Source organism: Ruditapes philippinarum, unplaced genomic scaffold (assembly GCF_026571515.1).
Source record: "Ruditapes philippinarum isolate M1 unplaced genomic scaffold, ASM2657151v2 ctg1909_1_1_1_1, whole genome shotgun sequence".
Taxonomy (NCBI): domain Eukaryota; kingdom Metazoa; phylum Mollusca; class Bivalvia; order Venerida; family Veneridae; genus Ruditapes; species Ruditapes philippinarum.
In genome coordinates, this window is record NW_026858687.1 from 137,001 (window position 1) to 154,296 (window position 17,296).

Consider the following 17,296-nt stretch of genomic DNA (forward strand, 5'->3'; position numbering starts at 1 on the left):
ATGATTGAAATCTTATATGTCGCTTTTTTCAAAATCAAACGTACTAAAACACAAAAGTGACATACCTTTGTCGAAAAAAACAAAACTTTGAAATGGAACATACTGCTAAACTTGGCAGTGGACACTCTTATTAAGTTTCAATAAATTCAATCAAGTGGTTGCTGAGAAATAGTCCGGACAGTTGTAACAATAAATGATTCCTTCTTTTGTGAAACAAAGACTGATGGTACATTTGTCGGTCATTTTCTTAACTTACACTAAAATTCATTTTAATCATGTTGGTTGTATCAGAAGTGTATCAGTTTAATTTATCTGAGAGAGAGAAACAATGCTGATACATGTACACTCCGATGGAAAACCCCAATCTCCTAGTCATTAATCTCTCCTAATCAGTACAGAGATCTGCCAAGGGAGGTAATCACTGTCAGGAGTTTGCTAAAGCACCTTATTTATTTTTTAACTCCTGTACAAATATGCAGAACATATGACCTCCTTTAAGTAAATAAATAGTATAACAAATTACCATTAAACAGTTGAATCAGTAATACAAATAAGAAAACAAAGTCAACTTTCAAAAAGACATTTATTACTGTTCTTCAAAGAACACTATCACATAAAGCTTAGCACATTGTTATTTTACCACAAATCAGTTGGTTATACCAATTATAAGCCAATTAGCTCAGCCAGAAACATATACATATAAATATATAATATACAAGATTCCTGGCCCAGCACACAGAAACATATGTTAAAGGAATGATGAAAGATTATGCTTAAAGTACAACAAAAGGGGATGGCATAAATATCAGTTGTAGACAAAACTAGAAATCAGCTCACACATATTTTCCTTTAATATTTTTTTTTTGTGTTAAAAATGCAGGTGGTGGTGGAAGCATAGTATATGGATAGAGCATCAGACTCCTTATCCATCCATTGTGGGTTCATAATGGAAATTAAACATACATTGTGGGTTCATAATGGAAAACAAACATACATTGTGGGTTCATAATGGAAAACAAACATACATTGTGGGTTTGTAATGGAAAACAAACAAGACATTTTGGGTTCATAATGGAAAACAAACATACTGTGGGTTCATAATGGAAATTAAACAGATATTGTGGGTTCAAAATGGAAAACAAACATACTGTGGGTTCATAATGGAAAACAATGTTCCATAATTAACAATTATTAGTAGATTATTTAATGATGTTTAACAGTAAAATACGAATAGAGTCACATCTGTTAAACAGTGATATACAAATACTAGTAAAAGATTTTTTTATTATTTTATCTTACAGCATGTTTAAACAGTTATAAAGGAATCATGACAATGGACATGATACAGTGCATGAAATAAATCCTGTCCTCCCCACATGCAGAATAAAATATGTAATATTCAAAGAACAAAGAATGCTGCACCAATTTGCCTACAAACACTTAAAGCCTCTTTAAACAAAAATAACTGAATTATAGATAAAACTATTTAGGAAGTTTCTGAGATTTCAAAAAGGGGACATTTTTAAATTTTGTATGTAGTTATAATTAATCAAACTTAGCAGTGAACAATGGTTAGTCAGAAAAAGCATTTTATATATAAATTATCATTTTGATAACTACACAGTTTTAAAACAATCATTTTATAAATTATCATTTTGATAACTACACAGTTTTAAAACAAAGTTGGAAAAGCATTTTCATAAATTATCATTTTGATAACTACACAGTTTTAAAACATACATTAATATATTATAGTTTACGAAATCTAACAAGATATCATTTTGAAAAAAAAAACAAACAAAAAAACTTGAGTTTCATATCACACCAATAATTTAAGCTATAGTGTAACTTTCTAGTTATTTTTTTGTAATTGGTAAAAAAAGACCCCAGACAACCATCTAAGCATACAAGAGATTTTGGTAAAACCATCAAGTTTAATACTACATTAAGATATAAATGAGGCAAAGCATGTATGCAAGTTACCAATATTAACATCAAAGACAAACTGAACTGTTTGAATGAAAAGGTGTGTCTTCATAGTATGTACTGTTTTCATGAATTACCAACAAACATTATAGATAAACAATTGAATGTAAATCGTAACAAATGTAAGTTGTCAATGACAAATTTTAATGCTCCTGTTTAAAAAATAATAAAAGTTACCAGATATGTTGAGCAAGACGGTTTAAAGGTAACTGAATATTATTGACAAACAAGAAAAAGAAAAAAAATGACAGAAAAACACAGAAAATTAACAGATAAAATGTGTGTTACCAAAGTGATCTCTAGAAATTTCTGATAAAAATTGTGTGTAACCATGGCAACCTTAAGGAATTACAGATAAACACTGTGTGTTACCATGGCAACCTTAAGAAATTACAGATTAATATTATGTGTTACCATGGTGACCTTAACAAATTACAGATAAACATTATGCGTTACCATGGTGACCTTAAGAAATTACAGATAAACATTATGTTTTACCATGGTAACCTTAAGAAATTACAGATAAACATCATGTGTTACCATGGTGACCTTAAGAAATTACAGATAAAAATATGTCTTACCATGGCAACCTTAAGAAATTAGATAAACATTGTGAGTTAACATGGAAACCTTAAGAAAGTACAGAGCAATGTGTATGTAACCATGATACACACATAAGTGAAGGAACTGAAACTTTGTATGAATGTATCACAATAACTTAAAGAGATGCATTAAAACAATTGCCACTTCCCCAATATAGTGTCTTTAATAGCATCAACATATTGTGCAGGTACCCAGTAGATCCAGTAACGGGAAGCTTCTGTGGGACCAAGTTGTAAAGCCTGGAATCAAGAAAAGATTTAGACAATATAAATCAAATGTAAATCCCAACTATCAATAATCTGCTTTATCATATACCTGTGTTGCTTTCGCTACAGTACTCAAAAAGAAATGGTATTGCATGGCCGTGCATATATTTTGATGTGACATCATTTGCGCATAGAAAGATGGTGTAAAAGATGGGCTAAATTGTAGTGTTATACTATTGGCGTGTCAATGAAAAATGATTATTTTTCACTTCAAACTATAGGTGCATCAATGAAAAATGATTCTTTTTCACTTCAAATGGTCTTTTTGGGTATGTGATAAAAAGAATATGAGCTGTGACATGACATTTCCAACATAGTGGTCAAATTTGACATTTTTTTTTTAGTTTTTTAAAGATTCTCAAAATGCAATCTTTTCTAAATCATTGTCTCTTAATTATATACTCTTATCAGTTAGTTTCCGTTAAATTAAACAATGTATCCACTTTCTGTAATATCTTCCTTATTCTATTCGCAATAAAGTGTTAATTCTGGTTTATATAATGTATGTCAGTCCATACATGTCACTATATATATGGATAAAGATAAATACTTAAAAAACATCTTGACACTGGAAATAAAATAACAATCGAAAGAATAAATGTGATTATTATTTAATTATTTAAAGTAAGTAAGCCCTGAAAGTGTTCCTCATTGCAAGGACAATATATCAAGTGTCAAGATGAAATAAGATTTGTCAACTCATGAATTTCTTTGAAATTCTCTTACTTATAGACTTAAAATACAATTGAGCGAGTGTCTGTCAGGGGCTTAAGGTTAAAAAAAGAGTTTTACTGCGGAATAACGCCATCATTGCGGTGTAAAAAAATATTAGTGCAGTTATTGTCATTGAATCGAGAAATATACTTAAAGAACAAGATACACAATACATCTATAAGGCAATTAACGGAATCATAAATTAATACGTAGGCCAAAACAAATCAGAAAAGCTATGTTCACAACACTATGATTGGAATGTTCTGGGTTATATATCACTAAATAGAAAGCAAGACTCTCATTTATAAGCTTTAGCTATTAAAAAGATTTGAAATAGTATTTCTTGAATATCAAACTGGTATTTCCGTTAATTTTACTCATGCCAGATATTTCATCTGTCATGGGGATGCCAGATGAGTCGCGTGCTATACAATCGCATGCTTAGGATGGCGGTATTTTGCCGTTGTGAATTTGTAATTTCATACCCTGCTGTACGAAAATAGTTACGGGTGTAATGACATTAAATTCCATGTAAAATTGTTTAAAGGTCAAGAATTTAAAATATAACAGAATATGGTAGAATATGAAAGAAAAAATATCTAACATATGTTTGCGTTTCGGATTGGAATATCCGTCCCTCGGGAACCTGCCGATGGGCGAGTTCCCTGGGGACGGATATTTTTATCTGAACCGCAACATATGACAGCTATTATTAATCTCAAATAACAACCCAAACTGTTGACAAAAAAAAATTTACGCTTAATATCTTATCGTTAAGCATCAGTAATTTCTGAAACGGTAGCTTAGTGGGCTTTGAATTAGAGAGGTAATCGATTCTTAATTTATCAAACATATTTCATACAATATCTCCTTTTCTGATTATCATTTTAAAACATCAATACGATAAAGATAACAACAACGTTAAATTAAAATTAACAGGTTTTACCATAAAAGCAGAATACAAAACCTTTATCTTATCAAATCGTCCACCGCAATTGTAAATTATTCGCTGTATAGTCAAATGTATGGTCGAACAATAAAATTCAAATTATGTGTATTTCAGACATGAAATATGCTAAAAAATGTAAATATATGCGGGATTAAACCGAATAAATAGGCAAAAACGAATGGACCAAAAACGAACCGAACTGTGATGCGTTGTTTATCTTTATACAAATAAAGAGATATTTGAATGTACAAGTATATCTATCGATGTTTACCATGTTCAATTATATCTATCGATGTTTACCACTTCTGTTCACTGACGATATTATCAGTTTGCAATTGACATATTTACATCGATTTAACACTTATTCTGGCAAAAATTTTAAAAATGATAGATCAGATTATTTTTCGCTGAAAACTGCACAGTGGTGATTGGAAAAGCACGCGTCATATCATTAAGGAATATTGGCGTCAACTTTGACGTCGTGTTTGTACGATTACGTCATTTGACCACTATGTTGGAAATGTCATGTCACGGCTCATATTATATTTGTGTTGGTTCAATACTGAATTTATTGAAAGAGTTGAATAAATTCAGTATTGAACCTACATTCATTCAATATACTCTATATACATGTATGTGTAAAATTATATCGCAAGATAAAAATGTTGTTTTACTTATAATTTCTATATCAAATATAAACACCTGCTTTGCTCCTTTTAATGTTTGCAATCACATTGTTTTTACATCAAGGTGCCAAAACATTTACATTAGGGTGGCAATTGGAATAACTTAAGTATTTTCTTACATGTTTAAAAGGTATATGGATCATATTATGTATCATATAAAAAGTAAACCCCTTACCAACATGTGATAATCTTCATTGTCTACTAAAGGTTCACTGACAACAGCTTTAATGGAATTCATTGGAAGTTTCTCTGTTCTTTCTGAAATGTGGAAATATAACGAGTGTAAAATTGACATGTAGTGTAGTTCTACATCCACTCCTTTATGCTTAGTGTAACATTCGTAAACCTCTAAGATTTATTTACACGTAGGTGAGACACACACCGGCAATATCAGACCAGCGTAAAAATGCAGTTAATACCAGAGTCTAACCTGTATTATGTTCAGTTTTAAAGTGTAAAAGTTAGATACAAAAAGACAATGACAGCTAAAGTAAAGATGACATATGAGCTGCATCATGACAAAACCAACACAGTGGGTTTGCGAACAGCATGGATCTAGACCAGCCTGCGCATCCGCGCAGTCTGATCAGGATCCATGCTGTTCGCTATCAGTTTCTTTACTTGTAAGTGTCATGTTTGAGAACAGCATGAAGCCTAATCAGCTTGCAAAAATCGCCTGTCAGTCAGATGGTCACAAACCAATGTTGGTTGTCATGATGGTCAATAAATTATAATCTATATGTAGTGTTACTTCACCACTGACACAAGATACAGTAAGATAGTCCTATTTTGTTGATAATTGTCCAGCTATAAAAATACTCAGTTTATAAGTCAGATGTATAAACATTGCTCACATGACATCTTGTTGAGTAGGACAGTTTGTAAAATCAGACACTTGAAAGAATTGGACAATTTGTAGAATGTCACAATTGGTCGAAATTTATATTATGCTGAAACTTGTTGAAAATTAAAATTTTGTAAAAAAACAAATGAAAGACTAAATACAAGACAGGTAAAATTATATGACATTCTTTATCTACCATGTTTAAACACTCAGCTATATTGAATGCAATTCCAGGCAGAAAATCTATCCAATCTCTATTCTCAAAATTATTCATGATATTAAGCTGACTTTGTTTTTTGGGGATATGGGGATAAATTTACAGCGTTCATGTGGATTGTGAGTTTGTAGACTGTTAAGGCCAGTAGGCTCGAAATTCTACTGGCAAATCAGTTGAAAATGCTTTGTTTACAATTTCAAGTGTCATAGTGTAAAAACTTATGATCAATTGTTGAAGTCTCAGTAACAATATACTGACCAATCCGACCAATGTCATATTCCACAAACTGTTGTTATTGACGAGATGTCTTTTGATGAAATGACATGCACCGAGAAACATAAAGTACAAATTACCTTTAGTTCCAAGCCAAAGTTGATCTAGTTCTAGTTTAAATGTAAGTCTCACTTTACCACCGGCTTTATTATACATTCCTGTGAGAGGAAAATGTGGCAATGGTTCCTTTGAATTTTTAACTCCTGGAAGTGCATCATCAGGTTTACCATACTTATCTAACACTTTCTTATGTTGCTGCAATAATAAATAAAGTCAAACTGAGTATTACAATTTTACATTTTCTATCTAGTTTCTGTGGTAATTTTTGTTTTGTTTTAAGTGACATCGACACTATTTATGCTGATATAGGAAATTTATGTGCAACTTTACAAGTGAACGTGTCCATTTTTGCAAAACTTTAGACTCATGTGGACACCTGGATAGAAACACTATTTGCAATCTGTAAGGAATCTTACACTGTCAGCTATGTTCAAACCTAAAACTTTGAGTGACAAGTAATTCAAAGACAGGAAATCAACCAGTTAGTAGCAAATGCCTCTGGTATTACATATTCAACTCAATATAGATACTGGTCAACTACATTTTCAGATAAAAGGTAAAAGTATTACTTGGATATAAATATGTATATATACCATAAAACATCTCTGCTTTTGCTGACAGAAACATCATTGCAATACAACCAAACACCAACTTAAAACATTTGCTTTGCTACAGTCAATGTTGCATACTTATAGTTTGAGAAAGTCTGCAAATGCTGTACAGAAATTAATAGACTTTTGCCTGAAGCATGTGTAAGGAAACTGTTAACTGTTATATTATTGAAGTAATTTTTAAAACTCAATGTTGCATTAAAAAATTTTCTGAGACAGTTTGCTTTGAATTTGATGAGGTCATTTTTGGTTTTATACCATACAAAAATGAGTATTTACTCAATTTCAAGGCATCCTAAATGCATTTAAGCAGTTAATTTGGCCTCCAGTTGCCATGATTAAATTGAGGCTGAATTCAGCAACTAAAAACAGAAAAGCATTATATTGTTTACTTTTAAAGTACTGAGAGGTTCTTTCGATGTGGCAGCTTTTTCTTCCTCCTGTAGTTCTTTCGCTGTTGGAGTGTTTGTGACTTGTAAAACATCATTCATTGTTGAACCTACTACCATTACCTTGGCACCTTTGGTAACTTTCAGATCTCTTAATGTACTTTGATCTTTTGCTAAACCTGTTGTCAAAGTATTATATTACATGTATATAAATAAATATATGAATATATAATTGTGAATTCTAAAATGCAAAATGGTTAAAGCTAAAGCTGCATCCTTCAAAAGGAAAAATAAAATAGTTAGACAAATTGCTTTTGAGATATTTATTAAAAGCTATAAAACTAATGAACTAGAAGTTAATTTTTATACTGCTTTCTCGTAAAAACTCTAAGAAGAGGGACATACAACAAGCCCTTACTTATTCTAACACATATAACTAGGTTAAAATTGTTGAAATGAACAGAATTGATTAATAAACATATTTGGCATTTGAAATTTGAAACTAAAACAATCTTTATTTGATACACATTAGTACATGTAAAAAGTTAACTGAAATAAATCAAATCTCATTCACTAGGAAAACATCTGATTAAAAATATTTTTTTATTATTTTATTATACATGATGTATGTCAGAAAAATAACATACTATCAATATGTTCATTGAAATTTGGAAAAATAATCAATTCTAGTATATTTTACAAGAGCCTTACCTTTAAACATTATTTTCTGCATTGCTGATGGCACTCCTGTAAGGATCAAGAACAGTTTATAATACAAATTATTTTCTTTATATCCATGTACACAATCTCTCTTTTGCATTTTATATGCTTCATTTTCTTTCTGCTAAGACTTATTCTTATGAAGTATATATTTTAACCAGAAAAATGTATACAAAGAAAGTTACTAGTTGTTGTTAGTGTTTGGGAGACTTTTACAAAAAAGCTACTTTATGATTTGCAGCAAACACAAGACTGTTTTGATTGACTGACTGTAACAAATACACGATTGGTTTATTAACTTAAAAAATGTTCACTACAAATTCATAACTGAACAATGATTTAAACATTTAGGTAAGTGTCTAAAGAGATTTGAGCCGCGCCATGACAAAACCAACATAATGGGTTTGCGACCAGTATGGATCCAGACCAGCCTGTGCATCCACGCAGTCTGATCAGGATCCATGCTGTTCGCTTACAAACCCTATAACAAGTAGAGAAACTGATAGCGAGCAGCATGGATCCTGATCAGACTGCGCGGATGCACAGGCTGGTCTGGATCCATGCTGGTCGCAAACGCACTATGTTGGTTTTGTTGTGACGGGGCTCATTTGAAGACTTACACAGAATATTGAGTTAACAAATTGATGGTGTACATGTGTAGGACTGCAGGCATAAACTGTTAAAAATATTCTCTAGTTATTTAGTCAAACAAGCTGTTAGAGGTAATGGTTCCCATAAATGACCTACTATGGCTGAGAAGATTTCTTGTGCAAAGGTCAGGGGTGAGTAAGACTGCTCAATTATTCTCTTGAAACAGCTAAAAATCAACCCTGCAACACACAGTTATTTACTTACCTGTAAATATCATATCAAAAATTCAGCACTTTTTACCTATATTTACCTGTTAGACTTTGTATATGACTTTTTAAATCCAACACTGTTTTATCCATAGGAAATGTCAAATCATATTTCTGTTTATTATAAATCACTTTAAATGTTACTGTTTCACTACTGACACTATCACAATTTTCTGCAAATAAACAAACAAATCCATTATTAAAGTGTTTCTTGAAAATAAAGCAAGAAAAATAAATAAGTAGACAATTCTCTTAGCAATGAAGACATAAATTTTTACGACTGGTTACTTTGTGGAAAAATCTGTTTATATCTGATATCAAATAAATCTATTATTTAGACAGAACCACCAATCTTCTGTAAGCTAGCTGGACAGCTTCAGAATCCAAAGTCCCTGTAGGGATTCAAACCCACAATAGTGAGGGTCAAGTGGTTTGAAGTCAACAAGGGTAACCACTTGCCCATGGATGCCCCTCTTGGTCTTGAAAACCTGCTATTACTATTCAGCTGCTAAGCATTGCCAAAACTACTGTGAATCTCCTTAAACATCTGTGTTCCATGCTAAAAAAATACTCTTCATAGTTCAGTACCTGTTTGAGCTGATTCTTTCTCATCACCACCTGGGTCTGAAACTGGTTTATCTGTTGTGGCAAGTTTTTCATTGTCTGTAGATTCTATAGGTTTATCCTCTTGTTTTACATCTGTTTTTTCTCCAGATCCATTGTTCTGTGTATCACATCCCTCTGCCTCACACTTTTCACTACTCACAATATTCTCGGACATTTCTTCTACAAGGCAAACACAAGAATATCAGTAATGTTCATGGATAATTCCAGAGGTTGTATTGAAAAGGCTCACGTCATGTTCTCATTGCCAGAACAATCTATTTGACCTAGATCCTATCAACTTGAAACTCTCTCCAAGGGGTAAGATCTTAAAAATTTATAAATCAATTCAATCATATATCTAACAAATCAGCGTTTTCTCTAACACAAGTTTTCTGTATTCCTAACACAAGTTTTGGTCCCATGACTGCCATTTTACAGTCATAGTGCATCCCAAGGATCCTCAAAACTCACCAGCCATTTTATAAGAAATTTCCATTCTATTAGTATTAAGGTAATTTGGGCAAATGTCAACCATTACAAGACATTTGAGGGGGCAAATGTCTGTCATAGCAATTTAAGGGAGCAGACATCCTAGCATCATTGTTTTACTACTGCAATATTTCAATAGTGATATTGAAATTATGTTTAAACTTTCTCAAAGTGAGTGCTGGATCAATGCTCAGCATAGACCAATGCTCAGCGCAAACATAATGGTTTGAAAAATGTCTTACTAAATAAAGCATTTTAAGACTTGAAACACATTTGACTTTCACTTTATTATATAAGTCCTTTCATCTGAAATTTTACGGCTCACTAGACTTCCTGTTTGGTCATGTGTCTCTACCATAGCAGACAAAATGAGAGTAACTCAAATAAAACAACATTCAGGCACAGCTTTAAGAGAATTTACAATATCATTTTAACAATTTTTTACATTTGTCAGTGAATTTTTTCTTTAAATTGTGAATGGGTCCAGTACCATGACATTTGTCAAAAAAAAATCCAAATTGTGAATTTTTTTCTTAAAAATGAAAATTTATATAGACCTTTATCATCAGTACATGGAATTATCCAAATGACCCTTTTTCAGATATTTCATCAAGAATTTACTGCTCTTTGAGGGCTCCTGTCCCTAGATTTGCCACTTAAATGCCACCCTTTTCAATGGTGGAGTATTTAGACAATTTTCCACCAATAATGCCACCAAAACGCCACCCAAATCATGAAAATGGTGAAAAATTTGAGCAGGACTGATGGTATATAATTTTCCAGTTAATTCCACCTTTTTTACACTTAATGCCACCAATGAGTGGAAAGTTGGTGGAGTATTTAGACAAACTTTCACCATTATGCCACCTTAGGGTGGCAAACTCATTTTCCACTACATGCCACTTGTTTCCACTAATTGCCACCATCATGGTGGAAAGATGGTGGAGTATTTAGACAAATTTCCACCATTATGCCACCATTGAGTGGCAAACTCATTTTCCACCAAATGCCACTTATTTCCACCTTTTGCCACCATTAGGGTGGAAAGTTGGTGGAGTATTTAGACACTTTTCCACCATTTTTCCACCACAAAGTGGCAAATTCAGTTTCCACTAAATGCCACCTATTTTCACCCTTTCAGAAATTTTCCACCTTGTGGGTGGCAATAGCTGGAAACTGCTTAAAAGTCACCCTGTACCCTAAAAGAGAAACAAACAAATTTTAAAAATAATCCTTTTTAATGTCTCCATATGAAATAATTGTATCAAAAAATAGCAACACATTAGTCCATTTATTATCTTCAGTTTATCTTTCTATTCCTGGACGGTTTGAGGAGGTGCAGAATCACCCTATGGATCTCAGTCCTTTGGGTTGTCAGCCACTTTTCCAGCGCACAATCTAAAACAAAAACATATTATGAATAATTATTACAATAATGGAAAACATTAGCTTATATTAATTTTTTACATGACTATTGGATATTTCTATATTCAAGTTGAGTGCATAGATATGATTAAAACCTTAACAAAACAGCATTGCAGATGTGGAAGAATCAAACTTTTCTTATTTATTAATACTCCAAGGCAGAAAATATACGCAGAATCAAAAATGATATTTTCATTCAGTTCATTAGTTACCTTTTTCAAGAACTTGAGTTTTGCCTTGTCTGCACAAGCGGGTCTGGCGTCAGACTCTCTGTTCCATTTTCTCATACCAAACAATGAGCCGCCTTTAATCTCCTCTATATTGAATAGCATTCTGAAGAGCCTTGTTGTACCTTTCTCATGTGAGGCATAGTGCCTCAGTTCTGCCATCACTTGGTCCTAAAATATAATTATCAATATCCAATAAGTAAAGACAGAAAATGAAACATGGTATATGTATACAACTCCAAAATTTTAAAATAAGAAAGAAATTAAGAAATACAACACGTCAACATCAGTGCAGGTTAAGTAATTTAATAATCTTCCAGTTTCAGTTCTTAACGAACCTTCATCAGGATAAATATTTGACAAAATTTTCAAACTTAGGTGTACAAAAACTCTAAAATTTGTAAAACTAAATGTAAATGCAAATTAAAGTGTCATAAAGAGTTTGAATAAAAGTAGGTTTGTAAATAGTGCATAATAGCTATATTTATGAAGAACTGAAAAGTGTCTTATTGGGTACTGTGACACTTCTTTCCTATCAATTCTAAAATAACTTTGAATTAACAAGATACTTTGTAAAGCCACTGAAGAACAAGTATGTTGCTACAGGCTGCTCCTCATTGCTTTGTGTCTGCAAAAGAATAATTCTTATTTAATGCTGTTTCTGTTATGAACTGTCATTCTCCTAACAGCTTGTTACTCTAGACTGTCTAGTTATGGTTTATAATATATCTACTGCACTATGAAAGCTGAATTACAACAATGAAGGAATGAAGCTTACTATTAAAACAGTTACTGTTGATCTGCTTCACATGTGACACACAAGGAAATATGTTTATCGCATGAAAGTTGTAGTAATAGGTACCTGGTTATCTATAGTTTGATTGATGATAAATTGTACATATTAATGATATTGTACTTACTGATTAATTTCTATAATTATTTTCTCAAACATACTGTATTTATGAAATGATGAAGCTCTTCCTACATTCTTTGCATTCCTACATTTTTTATAATATATGTAAATTCAGCTTTCTTTTTTTAGTCCAGTTACAACCATAACAAATTTAAAACATAATTTTATACAATACCACTTCATATTTTTACTGTTAAAAAACTTAATAGTTTCTGCAAAAATAATAATAAATGTTATATGTAAAAGTTGCTTACCTGAAACTTTGACTTGGAATGATTCTGCTGTTTATCTCCTTGTCTAATGTTATAATCTACACATTCACACTTCAGTTAAAACTTCTCATTTCTATTTGCCACACTAATAAGACTTTTAATGTATTCTTTGAGAAATCAAAAATATGCACCCTTACATTTTAAACAAAATAATATCTCCAGAATTGCTACAATACCAATCATTTCCTTTGTGTTTGCAAGCTTTAACTGACCTCAATTCCTTTGAATTCAAACTTTACTAACGTACAACTGGAAAATTCCATTATAATTTTAAACTGTGAGGGATTATTCAAAAACCATAGCACCCATCATTTTATTTTTACATTCATTTGAATGTATAAACTATGTCTAATACCTAAATAGATTGAGTAGAAATAAGTTTTTGAAAGATAATTTAGCATGCTATTTTAACACAGATTCTACATATAACATGTATAATGTTGCCTCTCCCAAAATAATCAAATGGAACAGTCTGGTCAGCTTGAGTAAACTATTAACCCCCATGCAGAGATTACTAGATAAGAGGGCAGTAGTTTTATCAGATCTGTGTTGTATGCCTTGTTGTTAAATCTTAGAGGATGCAGTATTTACTAGCTAGTATTTACTTATCCTGATTATAAGAAATTATCAGGAATTATTAGCTATTTACTTTTCACACAATTATTTTTACAATAGATTTAAAGCCTCTGAAAGGCATACTATATTGTGTATGTATAATAAGCAAGCACAGTGCTTCATTATCTTGAAGGCTGATCTATTTTTATGTATATTTATTAAATAGCATTTAAATATTATTGTTAACAAGTTTGATTCATGTTTGTTTCTTCTTTAAAATACATAACTCTCTCCTGCAAAGTTATGGAGTTATTGCCCTTTGTAAGTTTTAATCTGCAAAGCATAGTACAAAAAATGTTTGATACAATAATTTTAAACTCCACATATAACTAAATCTCATTGATGAGAAGTACAAGGCCTAGGAACCATAACTCTTTATTGCATGATTTGGGGTTTATTGCCATTTTGTACTTCTCCATGCTTAATTTTTGTTCTGAAAGTTACAAGCTTAAAAAGTATTGGAGATATTAATTTGAAACTTCACAGATATAGATCTTTGTGAGTCATGTGCTGTGTTTAAGAACCATAACTCTTTTGCATACTTTTGGAGTTATTGCCCTTTGCATTTTTCACTTTAATTATTGTAAGCATTGCATGAAAAGTGTAAGTTAACTCACCAGATATCAGTTTAAAATAATATTAAAGAGACCAATCTTAATTAGAAGAAAAGACCAAAGTCAAACTTTATTCAAGATTGACATTAAATATCATAGCAGATTTCAACAACAAACTTTATGCAGAAAAATGCATTTTCTGGTCATTGAAGAACATTTCAACTATTTAATGTACAGATTGCAACTAAAAAAGCTAAGTACACTTTTACAGCCGTAATTTTATTTTACAAGCATAGAATGGAACATAGCATTTTTGACTTAAAGTCAAACTTTACATCCCTAAAGAAAAGTACTGAAAAAAAGGAAGAAAAAATGGAAAATAAAGTAACCCCATACTTTTCTAATTTTTCTTGCTCTTAATTAATTATGTGTGTTTTACGCCTTGAAAAGTGATTTTAAGTCCAATTTCAGTGTCTTTTCCTGCTACTTTACAGCTGGAATTATCATACCATTATGGGCAGTGATTTTGTATCAGAATTGTGTTCATGGCATTCTAGTATTGCATATAAAAGATTTTTAAGAAATACGAGTTTCTGATAAATTTTCAAACTGTTCAACTTTAATTTATTCTATTTTTGATAAAAAGTTCACTTGATGCTTTGATAAAACCTAGAAACAGATTTATTTCAGTTTGGAGCTTTAACTTAAATAAATCTTTTAAACCCTGCAATGCACAATCATTTCTCAGTTTTCCCTTTCCCTTTTCGACTAAAAGTTATTCACAAAATTTTAAGTTTTTTTCCACTAATTTGCCACCCAGAAAATAGTTAGAGTTTCACTTTTCCACTAAAAGCCACTCATTTTCCACCTTCAAAATAAACTAAGTTTCATTTTTCACCAATTTCCACCTTTTTGCCACCATGAAAAAAGTCTATGTTCAAATTTCCACTCAATGCCACCTATTTGCCACCAAAGGATAGTGGCGTTTGGTGGTAATTTTGCCACTGATTACAATTCTGCCAAGGGAGATAATCACAGTGAGGAGTTTGTGTATATCTATATCAGAATTGTTTGCAATGTACAACTTGATCAGAATATGATCTCAAAATTTGATCAGTTCACTGAAAAATGGATTCATTATTTGGTAACCATACAACTGAAAGACAAATCTGAATTCATTCAGCTTGAATAATCTTTGTCCACAAAGTTTAAATTATCAGAAATAGGCCCTACTGCCGCAAAATTCCCATTAATCTGGGTTTTATCTTATTGAAAGACCCTGGTTTACCACTTTGGGCATTTTCTCAATTAAACTGTAATAAAACAAATTTGTGAATCAAAGTGGAAGCAATTCAACTTTCGGTTTGAATATCGGCAGTAAGATGATGTTTAAATTTTTAACAATATATCAACACAAAGACAATTGAGACTTTTATCACTTATATTAGAAAAAATCAGGAAAAAGATAAAATTGTAAGATTAATTTATGAAGATTGTGATTTTTTGCAGAATTATGAATGGGTCAGCTCTGCCCTAGAACGTACTTAGCCCTATTCCAACTTGGCACGGGTCAACTCCGCCCACTTTTCAATTTATTTATAGATTGGTTTGTTTGACCACTCTTTATTGTTGGAACTTGGAACCCCATATTTATATATGGACTTATTTGCAAATGTGGAAAGATGTTTTCATACATTTTTATTAACCGATACATTTAATTGGTAATGAGAGTTTTCAATGATTTTGGTAATAAAAACTTATTACAATCCATGCTTGTGACATTGCAAAATACATTGAATGTTAATAAATGCATTACATGTGATGTTTTATATATATATATATATATATGTAAGATAAAGAACATTAAAATATTTTATATAATGAGTAAACGCGTTTTTATTTCATATTTTATTGAAGATTACTTTACAAACAAAAAGCATCAAAGGGAACTCTTTATTTTTAAAGTGGGCAGAGTTGACCTGTGCCGAGTTGGTATAGGGCTGAGTTGACTCTTTACAAAAATGAGTCCGTTATTCCGTGCCACTTATATAAGGAAAAAATCATTGATTGCACATGAACAGACACATGAATATACTTTCATTCAATATGTTAACGTCAATTATTGTTTTTTCATAACATCTGTTAAAATTTTACAACAAATAAAATTTTTTGATACAGCAGAAACTGAATGATCTATACTGTATATTTTTTTAAAAATTATTTGGGTCCTGATTTACAATTGATAACTAATTATACTTTAGTGTCCGATGACATATTACAAATAACTTAATTTCACTTGCATAACATATTTTAAGTTAAAAAATCTCTAAAAGGATTAAATATCCGCATTAATACAAAGCACGCAAATATGAATTAGTCAGCTGATTTTGCGGTTCATGCGGTTTCGATTTAGCAGAATTATCTATGCCGCCTAGAATTTGCCAACTTTGTCTAAATTACAACGTTTCCATTATCAATAATTGATATTGTTAAAAGGCACTGTAACAAAGTAAAACAGTGATTATTTTAACTTTCTTTGAGTTAAAACAACGTTGATTTTACACGTAACACGAGAAACGAACCTTTTGACGCCATTTTGAATGTTGACAAAGGCTATTTTTATCTTCTTGCAAAGAGAGTGCGCAAATTGCGCTTATGAGGCTATAGAGTACTAAATACAGGGTAAATGTATAGAACCTGTATTAGTAGATTAACGACTTTAATGTGGTTTCATTACGATTGGGATCATCAGAAATATCTGGCTTAAAAAGCACAAAAATATATTTTCATACTTGACTAAGTTATATTTCCTTTGAAATTTCTTATTACATGTATGATTAATATGTGCGTCAATTGGTATGTATACATGTACACGTTTATCATATACGTACCCGTGCCGCTTTTGCGACTTAGTAAAATGGTATAGGTACGTTGCATGTAATTGTTAAGAAATCTGTTAATAGTAAGATTTGCTGATAAGACATGCAGGTAACCTTTCAATGGTTGGCAAAAATATGGCT

General features: G+C 31.4%; 1 protein-coding gene across 1 annotated transcript; it reads right to left on the bottom strand.

Moving 5' to 3' along the window:
* Positions 1-564: 564 nt before the first annotated feature.
* LOC132753958 (ubiquitin domain-containing protein UBFD1-like) lies at positions 565-16,929 on the bottom strand. The gene is made up of 8 exons (XM_060744531.1): positions 16,859-16,929; positions 9,764-9,961; positions 9,220-9,348; positions 8,310-8,345; positions 7,602-7,777; positions 6,619-6,793; positions 5,380-5,462; positions 565-2,828 (listed from the first exon to the last, which is right to left on the bottom strand). The coding sequence occupies exons 1-8, from the start codon at positions 16,869-16,871 to the stop codon at positions 2,718-2,720; spliced, it is 921 nt and encodes a 306-aa protein (XP_060600514.1). The 5' UTR covers positions 16,872-16,929; the 3' UTR covers positions 565-2,717.
* Between the last annotated feature and the right edge of the window lie 367 nt (positions 16,930-17,296).

Coding starts and splice junctions, on each gene's coding strand:
- LOC132753958 (XM_060744531.1), bottom strand. Junction 6,794..7,601: donor AACCTCTCAGTACTTTAAAA/GTAAACAATATA, acceptor TTATTATTGCAG/CAACATAAGAAAGTGTTAGA. Junction 2,829..5,379: donor ATGAAGATTATCACATGTTG/GTAAGGGGTTTA, acceptor TCTTGATTCCAG/GCTTTACAACTTGGTCCCAC.